The sequence below is a fragment of the Onychomys torridus genome, chromosome X (assembly GCF_903995425.1).
Source record: "Onychomys torridus chromosome X, mOncTor1.1, whole genome shotgun sequence".
Classification (NCBI taxonomy): Eukaryota; Metazoa; Chordata; class Mammalia; order Rodentia; family Cricetidae; genus Onychomys; species Onychomys torridus.
The window spans coordinates 41,932,276-41,941,857 of record NC_050466.1 but is presented as its reverse complement, the minus strand read 5'-3'; the positions used below and the strand labels follow the sequence as shown (position 1 = coordinate 41,941,857).

The 9,582-nt window shown below is 42.1% G+C and overlaps 1 protein-coding gene across 4 annotated transcripts; it reads left to right on the top strand.

Moving 5' to 3' along the window:
- The first annotated feature begins 355 nt into the window (after nt 1–355).
- On the top strand, nt 356–9,051 carry Slitrk4 (SLIT and NTRK like family member 4). Of its 4 annotated transcripts, none has more exons than XM_036174694.1 (2): nt 356–381; nt 4,670–9,051. In XM_036174694.1, exon 2 carries the CDS (start codon nt 4,720–4,722, stop codon nt 7,231–7,233), a length of 2,514 nt encoding a protein of 837 aa, XP_036030587.1. In that variant the 5' UTR covers nt 356–381; nt 4,670–4,719; the 3' UTR covers nt 7,234–9,051. The 4 variants fall into 4 exon arrangements, with proteins under 4 accessions (XP_036030587.1, XP_036030585.1, XP_036030588.1 ...); XM_036174692.1 differs by lacking the exon at nt 356–381 and adding an exon at nt 679–884; XM_036174695.1 differs by lacking the exon at nt 356–381 and adding an exon at nt 1,931–1,949.
- The last annotated feature ends 531 nt before the right edge of the window (nt 9,052–9,582 follow it).

Below are 9,582 nucleotides of genomic sequence, written 5' to 3'. Positions count from 1 at the left end.
GACAATTAGCCAAAGTACCCTACCCATAATATAAAAGCCAAGTACGACTGGCGCATTTCAATGTCATTGTTCTTGACTCACCCCTCTACTCTGGAATTATTCAATTCCACCACGTAGTCTTGAAGACCCTATGTCTCCTGCCCTGGCCCCCACCCCCATCTCCTTGGCCCAGGCTTTCCAAAATTTCTTTTCCATACCCCTGAGTTCTTGCTTGCTCTCTCAAAGGAACACCGTGTGTGTGTGTGTGTGTGTGTGTGTGTGTGTGTGTGTGTGTGTGTGTGTGTGTGTTCGCAAGCGCGTGCATGCGCGCGTTCCTTCCCTTGTTAGGGTGCTGGAGGAAGAGAAAGGACTCGAGTGTGCCTATGTGGTAGGGTGATGGAGGTTAGTGCAACAGCCTTAGGGAACTAGGGTTCCAAAGCCAAAGCTTCAGGCTCGCTCCTCCCTAAGGGATGTTTTAGGCAAAAGAGGAGGTGAATGCCGGAAAGAAAGCGTTTTGTCTTTCCTTTCCAGTGTGTGGGTAGAAAAGGACTCAAGTGTGGGTGTCTGCTGAAGGGTCAAGGGGCTAAGGAATGAACCGGCTTAGAAGCGGTTGGGTGTCCGGAGGGAGGGCTGTGTGTGAGCCAGGGGGCGGGGGCGGGGGCGGGGATTCGGGGCGTGTATGTAAAGGTGCAGCCCGTGTGCGAGGGTCTGGGTGCACGCGCGGTGTCTGGCCGGGTGCGCGCGCGCGCTGCTGCCCGCTTGCTTGCCTGCTAAAAGCTGTTCCTTGGGTTTGACCGGCGAGCCAGCTCCAAGAAGCTGGATCTCAGATAACATAGAGACCATCGCGGAAACTGAGGAGTGAGTCGGAACGCGGTTCATCCTGTACAGGTCTTGGGGCTCCAGAGGTGGGTGAATTTCAAGCCCTGGCTGCGTGAGCTGCAAGGGAAGGCGCGTAGCATCTTTCAGGCTGGGCTTGGCACAGTGCATGTGCGCGCGCCTGGAGGGAAGCAGGTAGCTTATTATTTTTAGTTGGAGTCGTGTTGGTTTGGGGCCCGTTGAGTAGACGAAGTGGACATGTTGGTTAACCCCCACCCGCAACACACACACACACACACACACACACACACACACACACACACACACACACCTCCCACTTGCCTGCCCACGTCGCGATCTCTTGTCCTCGAGGACCAAAAGAATCCGGGTGTCCTTAACATCCCTGCCCCTGGGGCAGCCAGGGCAGCAGGGAAAGAAAGTGTCCTGGTCTGTGGCACCATGAGCTGGGGTTGCTGCGCTGATCTGGGCTTTGTGCTCTGTGTCCTACTCTCAGGCAATGTGCCTGGACTTGAATGTGGGGTTTCAGGCGGTGGCCGACGGACTGCTCAGAGACTGCTGGCACTCAGCAAGACAGGCAATATGGGTGGAAGAGCCTGTGGGTAACTCTGAGAGCCCAGCAAAGCCGGGAGAACGCTAGCAGTGACACTTTTCAAGGTTTCTAAATGTTGAGCTGATTTCTGCCTGGGTGAACAAGATTCTATAGCTGGCCTGGGCAGGTGGGGGTTGGGGGACAATGCCGGGGCCACAGATCGAGGCAACAGAACTATGGGGTTCACTCTGTGGCAAATGGGTCTTTTGATGCCCCAGTGTTATACCCTGGCCTGAACTAGTCATCTCTTCCTCTTCCTCTTGCTTGTCCACTGCACATTCGGATCTAGAGAGGCCAAAGAAAACTCAAGCAGCTACCCCTTTTGGGATGGGAGCGCGCTAAGAATTGTGTGCGCAGCGGGACTGAAGGCCCCCGCGACATCATACACAGTACCCCGCCCCCGCCCCTGCCACCCAGCCCGCGAGGCTGCTGCTCCGGCCGGGTATTCAGGAGGGGGCTGCGTGCCGGCCCTGGGCACCGGGATGCGGCAAAACATTGCGGTACGCGCCAGCGGCCCCTCCAACCACGTCGCCTCCAGCTAGAGGTAGCAGCGCTCAGGGGGCGACAACGGCCGGTCTCTTTACTGTTCTCCCCCACCCAACCCCCACCTCGGTCTTCAGGGAGGGGGCAGCTAAGGTTTCCCATATTTTCTACTGTGATGCCTCATCGACTTGTGGACCCCTTTGGCAGTGGTTTGCACTCCGCAGGCTAGCTTTCTCCGTTTGGGCATGGAGCGCTAGGAGCCGCACTCTGGTGGATGCTGGATTTATGGTAGGGCAAGGTTTGTGCAGTCCTGGACAGCCTTGGGAACTGAACGTCTTGCTAGGCACCACCAAGAGATGCAAACACAGAAAGGCAAATTCGACCCTTTTGGAAGCCTGAGAGGTGGTTTAGGGTACCCAACCCATACTTTGTTAAGATTTTCTTTCTTGGTTGGTATTTTTGCTGTTTGTCACATTTTTTAGAATATGTTAGTAGTATCTTTTTCCCTTACAGTTACTCTTCCTGGCTTCTTTTTTCCAACCTTGTTTTTTACAGTTCTCCAGCTCTCAATTTCTATTGCCCTTTCAGTGCTTGTTTGCTTCTCCTTGGTTTGAATCTTCCTCTGCCTTGCTTGTTTGCTCCAGCTGCTTTTGGCTTCCTCTGTTTCACTGGAACTGCATTTGGGAACTTCCTAGCTCTTCCATGCGCCTCCCCCACCCTCTTTGCTACTTAAAGTAGAAATTACTAATAAGAAGGTAGCTCTTTATGTATTTTCACATCTGTTAATGCTTCTACTTCTTGTTTCTGAATTCTGGTTATTCGAATTTTGTTTTGTTTTGTTTTACTTTTTGTGTTTTGTTTGTTTTTAGTTTGGTTGCATTTTGGTTTCTTTGTTTTTGGGTGGGGGTGGTTAGGAACAAGAAATGACTCAACTGAACCAAAATAGCTGTTGAAAGCTACATCAACACGAGGCGAAAAAGATCAAGTAAAATTTTCATTTTACAATTGAAGTTGTTTTGGGTGATGTCATGCTTAAAAATTATGACTTCTTTTTGCAACGACACTCAAGCCATAACAGTGAGTAGGGGAAATGCCCACCTATATGGCAGCCAGATAGCATCTCAGGGTTGCTGGCTGTATTCTGAACCAAGATACTTTAATTGTAAACCATCCTAGGTCTTGACTAATGGATTGCCTACCTTGAGAAACATTTGATTTTACCACTAGCTGATTCCTTGTGAGGGGGGGAGAGAGAGAGAGAGAGAGAGAGAGAGAGAGAGAGAGAGAGAGAGAGAGAGAGATTCTGTATGACACATATTTTCCTTTGCACCATTTTCTCATTGTTTTCCTGGGTATTTTATTTCTTTAATTAATATTTGGTGTTTACCATATGAAAATTGCAGCCAGCTTCCTCACATTCACTACTGAAAAGATTCACAAGCCTAAAATTGCATCAGTAAAATGCATACTGTTTATGTTCCAATCTCTCTCTCTCTCTCTCTCTCTCTCTCTCTCTCTCTCTCTCTCTCTCTCTCTCTGTGTGTGTGTGTGTGTCTCCTTTTCTCCTTCTCTCTTTCCCTTGTGTGTGTGTGTGTGTGTGTGTGTGTGTGTGTGTGTGTGTGTGCGCGCGCGCGCATGTAGGTTTTTAAGGGTTTGGCTTCAAAGGGTTAATTTTTGAGCCATTAAACTCTTCCAAGAAGTAATTCTTCATTTGTTTACAGGCAGGGGCATGGCATTATCTTTTAGGAAGAGTGTTTGGGAACTGCAGGCTTTATGTAAAACTGAAATATTTAGAATTGGATATATCTGCTTTTGCAAATAAAACTGCTCAACGACTGTGACATGTGGACTCCTCTTCCTCAGCACTGACAGGCTGTGGCCAAAGTGAAGGTGATACGAATTTAAACCAAGAGGTCAGTGAGGATTGGGTTCAAACTGACAAATGAAGAACAGGAGAGGGACAGACAGGCAGAAAGGCCATTTCTGGTGGGTGGAAATACTGCCTGAAAATCAGCTGAGCAGTGCAAGAATAAGCAGGTCCCTTTTCTGCTTCCAGGGACCCAGAGACAAAAAGCTTTTTAACCCCATTTGGGAAATGACTGACAGCAAAGTGGGTTCTGTTTTTTAATCTGACAATTTTCTAGAGCACCATAGGGTAACCTATACTTTTGAAAGCATATTACAGGAGCGAAGTGATTCATGGCAACGTGCTTACCTAAGTGCTAAAGCACAGGCAAATTTCTTTCCAGGGCACATTCCATGTAGCTCTTTTAACTGTCTTCTTTAAAGGAACCCAGTCCTCCCACTGCCATCCTCCACTGAAATTTGAGTTCAATTATGGTCTCTACCCAGCCTCTGTATCTAGCAGAAGCCTGGAGAATAGATTTCCACCAATTGTGGTATGTTTTTGGTGTAGAGGACATGAAATAAATGATGCTCTAAGTATGTTCATTTGAGTTGCAAATAGCAAGCTTGAGGCTAATGTTAAGGGCAAAGTTTGGTGGTTCTAGTTAAAAATTTAATTTATTAAGATGTAAGTATGATTTTAAATATCCTTTCTTACCATTTGTTGTATATTCCACACATGTACATTTTGTACAAATTACAGATATAAAGTATATGACATTTTTGTGGTTTTTATTGTTCAGTGGAGTACAAATCTGGCTGCCTTAAAAATACTGTGCTAAAGATTGTAGCCATGTATTCACAATGAGATGATTTAAGCACAAATATTTTTTTCAAGGAATGATCATTGAAAAACTGTTTTCTTTTTATTTTTAGATTATTTCTCTTTATTCAGAAGCATAGAGTTGTTTGCTGATTGCAAGAAGATGTTTCTTTGGCTCTTTCTGATTGTGTCAGCCCTGATTTCTTCAACAAATACAGATTCTGACATATCAGTGGAAATTTGCAATGTGTGCTCCTGTGTGTCAGTAGAGAATGTGCTCTATGTCAACTGTGAGAAGGTTTCAGTCTACAGACCAAACCAGCTGAAACCACCTTGGTCTAATTTTTATCACCTCAATTTCCAAAACAATTTTTTAAATATCCTTTATCCAAATACATTCGTAAACTTTTCACATGCAGTATCTCTGCATCTGGGAAATAATAAGCTGCAGAACATTGAGGGAGGGGCCTTTCTCGGGCTCAGTGCATTAAAGCAGTTGCACTTGAACAACAATGAATTAAAGATTCTCCGAGCTGACACTTTCCTTGGCATAGAGAACTTGGAGTATCTCCAGGCTGACTACAATTTAATCAAGTATATTGAACGAGGAGCCTTCAATAAGCTCCACAAACTGAAAGTTCTCATTCTTAATGACAATCTGATTTCATTCCTTCCTGATAATATTTTTCGATTCGCATCTTTAACTCATCTGGATATACGAGGAAACAGAATCCAGAAACTCCCTTATATTGGAGTTCTGGAACACATTGGCCGGGTTGTTGAATTGCAGCTGGAAGATAACCCTTGGAATTGCAGCTGTGATTTGTTGCCTCTAAAGGCTTGGTTGGAGAATATGCCATATAACATTTACATAGGCGAAGCTATTTGTGAAACTCCCAGTGACTTATATGGAAGGCTTTTAAAGGAAACCAACAAGCAAGAATTATGCCCCATGGGCACAGGGAGTGATTTTGATGTTCGAATTCTGCCTCCATCTCAACTGGAAAATGGCTACACCACTCCCAATGGTCACACTACTCAAACAACCTTGCACAGATTAGTGACCAAACCACCCAAAACAACAAATCCTTCCAAAATCTCTGGAATAGTGGCAGGCAAATCCCTCTCCAACCGAAATCTCAGTCAAATTGTGTCATACCAAACAAGAGTGCCTCCTCTTACACCTTGCCCGGCACCTTGCTTTTGCAAAACACATCCTTCTGATTTGGGGCTCAGTGTAAATTGCCAAGAGAAAAATATACAATCCATGTCTGAACTGATACCAAAACCTTTAAATGCCAAGAAGTTGCATGTCAATGGCAATAACATCAAAGATGTGGACATTTCAGACTTCACTGAGTTTGAAGGACTGGATTTGCTCCATTTAGGCAGCAATCAGATTACAGTGATCAAAGGAGAAGTGTTCCACAATCTGACCAATCTACGCAGACTTTATCTCAATGGAAATCAGATTGAAAGACTGGACCCTGAAATATTTTCAGGCCTTCATAACCTGCAGTATCTGTATTTGGAATACAATTTGATTAAGGAAATCTTAGCAGGCACCTTTGACTCCATGCCCAATTTGCAGCTTCTGTACTTGAACAACAATCTCTTAAAGAGCCTTCCAGTTTACATTTTCTCTGGAGCACCTCTTGCTAGACTGAACCTAAGGAACAACAAATTCATGTACCTACCTGTCAGTGGAGTCCTCGATCAGTTGCAATCTCTTACACAAATTGATTTGGAGGGCAACCCTTGGGACTGCACTTGTGACTTGGTAGCATTAAAGCTGTGGCTAGAGAAGTTAAATGATGGGATTGTTGTGAAAGAACTGAAATGTGAGACTCCTGTTCAGTTTGCCAACATTGAACTGAAGTCCCTCAAAAATGAAATCTTATGTCCTAAACTCCTAAACAAGCCATCTGCACCTTTCACAAGCCCTGCACCTGCAATTTCGTTCACCACTCCATTGGGTCCTATTCGAAGCCCTCCTGGGGGCCCAGTACCTCTGTCTATTTTAATCTTAAGTATCTTGGTGGTCCTCATTTTAACTGTCTTTGTTGCATTTTGCCTTCTTGTTTTTGTGCTGAGACGCAACAAGAAACCCACAGTGAAGCACGAAGGTTTGGGGAACCCTGAGTGTGGCTCCGTGCAGCTGCAACTAAGGAAGCATGAGCACAAAACCAATAAAAAAGACGGACTGAGCACAGAAGCATTCATTCCACAAACCATAGAACAGATGAGCAAGAGTCACACCTGTGGCCTCAAAGAGTCTGAAACTGGGTTCATGTTTTCAGATCCTCCAGGACAGAAGGTCATGATGAGAAATGCTGCTGACAAAGACAAAGATTTACTGCATGTAGATACCAGGAAGAGATTGAGCACAATTGATGAGCTGGATGAACTATTCCCTAGCAGAGATTCCAACGTGTTTATTCAGAATTTTCTTGAAAGCAAAAAGGAGTATAACAGCATTGGTGTCAGTGGCTTTGAGATTCGCTATCCAGAAAAACAACAAGATAAAAAAAACAAGAAGTCACTGATAGGTGGTAACCACAGTAAAATCGTTGTAGAACAAAGGAAGAGTGAGTATTTTGAACTGAAGGCAAAACTTCAGAGTTCTCCTGACTACCTACAGGTCCTTGAGGAGCAAACAGCTTTGAACAAGATATAGGTCATGTAATTCAACTTCATAAGAGGTCATTATTTAATGATGAAAGTGCCTTTTGTTGACTTCTAACTTCCAAATACTATATTATCATTAGGCATAGAGGCAGGTGTTTCCAAGGGTATCTCATTAACTGTAGCTGTAAAGATGTGTCAAGTAGAAGAGACTTTCCTTAATAGATTTTACTATATAAACCCTATACTGTGGAGTCCTGTGGGGATACTGCAAACTCTATTGCCAAAGGGATGCTTTATAAACATAATACACTGAATTTAACCTCAAGAGGCAAATACGTTTTGTACTCTGATACAAAACCTCCGTCTCTTTGTGCTTTGTAAAGCAAACTCAAGAAAACTGGTACCAGTGTTTGTATCTCAGCTGGGTCCTTCATCTTGCACGTAGACTAAGTTGGTGAAACTGGAATAACCCTTTTGATTTGTGGCATTGTAACAACTCTTTGTAAAGATTACCTGAAAAGTGTAAAAAACAAATAAGCATGCAAAGAGAGAACATTTGATAGTATTTGTAAATTGGTAAAATTTATGGCCTGCATCTTGAAACCGCTGGATTTACAATGTTAAATTGTGCAAATACTTGTTTAAAATATACCATGCATTACATAACTATAAAATAAATTTGAACACTTTAAGTATTACCTGTCTATACATAAAAACCAAAAGGAGAAAAAAAAATCAATGTGAGTTATATAGCATTTGTGGTGATTTAGAGAAAAATATGTCTATCAGAATTAAACATGGCTCAAATTAAACTAGAGTTTGTTCTCAGTTGTGTCAAATACCCACAATCCTTAACGGTTGTCCCAAATTAGCAAAGTGCTTACCGTGTGAGCGCACCCAAAGCTATTTTTGTAACATAATTCATATTTATGAAGTACTTTGTATACTAAATAGGAAAACATGTACTCCTTAATATGTACTTAGTATGCCTGACTTATTTTCCTGATCACAGCAAATTGAGTATAAGTATAAATTGAGATAAGAAAAAAAAAACACTAAAGTGAAAATGAAGCTAATGTGTACAGAAATATTTGGGACTCTGTGATCAAGTATAATTTAAAAACAGAAAAAATACAAAAAATACCCCAAAATTAAAAAAAAAAAAATCCGTGCAATTCTTGTGAATCTAGTGTATTATCTTCCGATTTGTTACCAACTGTGCATTTTAAAATAGGCTCCTTAGTTTTATAGTATTGTGTCTGGGGCAGTTGTTACTTGCCATCAATTGTCTTGCTTTTCAGAATTCTATGAGCTTAATTCAAATAGTTTTAATTACAATATTTAACAAAATAATGGCTAAGATTAATAGTATCTTGTATGCATCAATATCCTGTTCTTTCATCATTCTGACTACTATCAGATAATCTAGTAGAACTATAAACATCATGGTACATGGTAATCTCGGCTATCAAAGCCCTAGTGTAAAATGCTTGCACTGGTCTCAGATGAATTCAACTACAATGGAAATGCCCCTGTGTTTGTGTGTGCTCTTAAGTTCTAGATCAAAATTGGTTAAATGAATGAAGTATTTGCTAATGAGTTGATATCTGAAGATGTTTAGGATCTTTGATTAGTAAATCAATATTCAGAAACTCATTGCCTTCTTGGCCAGCTTTGTGTGTGTGTGTGTGTGTGTGTGTGTGTGTGTGTGTGTGTGTTGTGGTGTGATGAATTATTGTATTATTCAGTAAGGTAACCAAGAATGCAAACAGACATTCTTAATGAATTTCAAGTGGCAGATATTTTGATTAAGCTTACAAAAGGATATTGTAACAGCAATCCCTTTATTAAATACTAATTTCAAGATTTTATGTGTTTGTTTCAAATTTTTAAATAAAATTTATTACAGGACTGTGTGTGTGTGTGTGTGTGTGTGTGTGTGTGCATGTGTGTTTGGGTATATATTCATATATAGATAATTAGGAGAATTTTTTTAGATAGCAAATAAAATCTCCCTATATATGTGCTGGTGCTCTTAAAACTTTAATGTGTAATTTTCAGTTTCATGACAATGTCTATGAAAACTTTATATGAATATAAACACATCCAAACAAATAATTGCTTTCTGATATTGAAAGAAAAGAAGTGTGTTCAAATGTTAATTTTCATCTGCAGTTTCATAAGGACATTTAATATGCCATTACCATGAATGCATGCGTCTGTGGATTAAAGGGCTCCTAATGCATACTGACAGGATAAAGATGCAAAGGCTTCCAACAAAGTGTTTTTGTTTATCCAGTCGATAAAGTGTGGGTTCAGAAATCTTAAATGGACACTTATAGGAGGAACTAGAAAGCTCCATGCATAAGCTGGGGCTAATAGGTCATTGGGATGATGT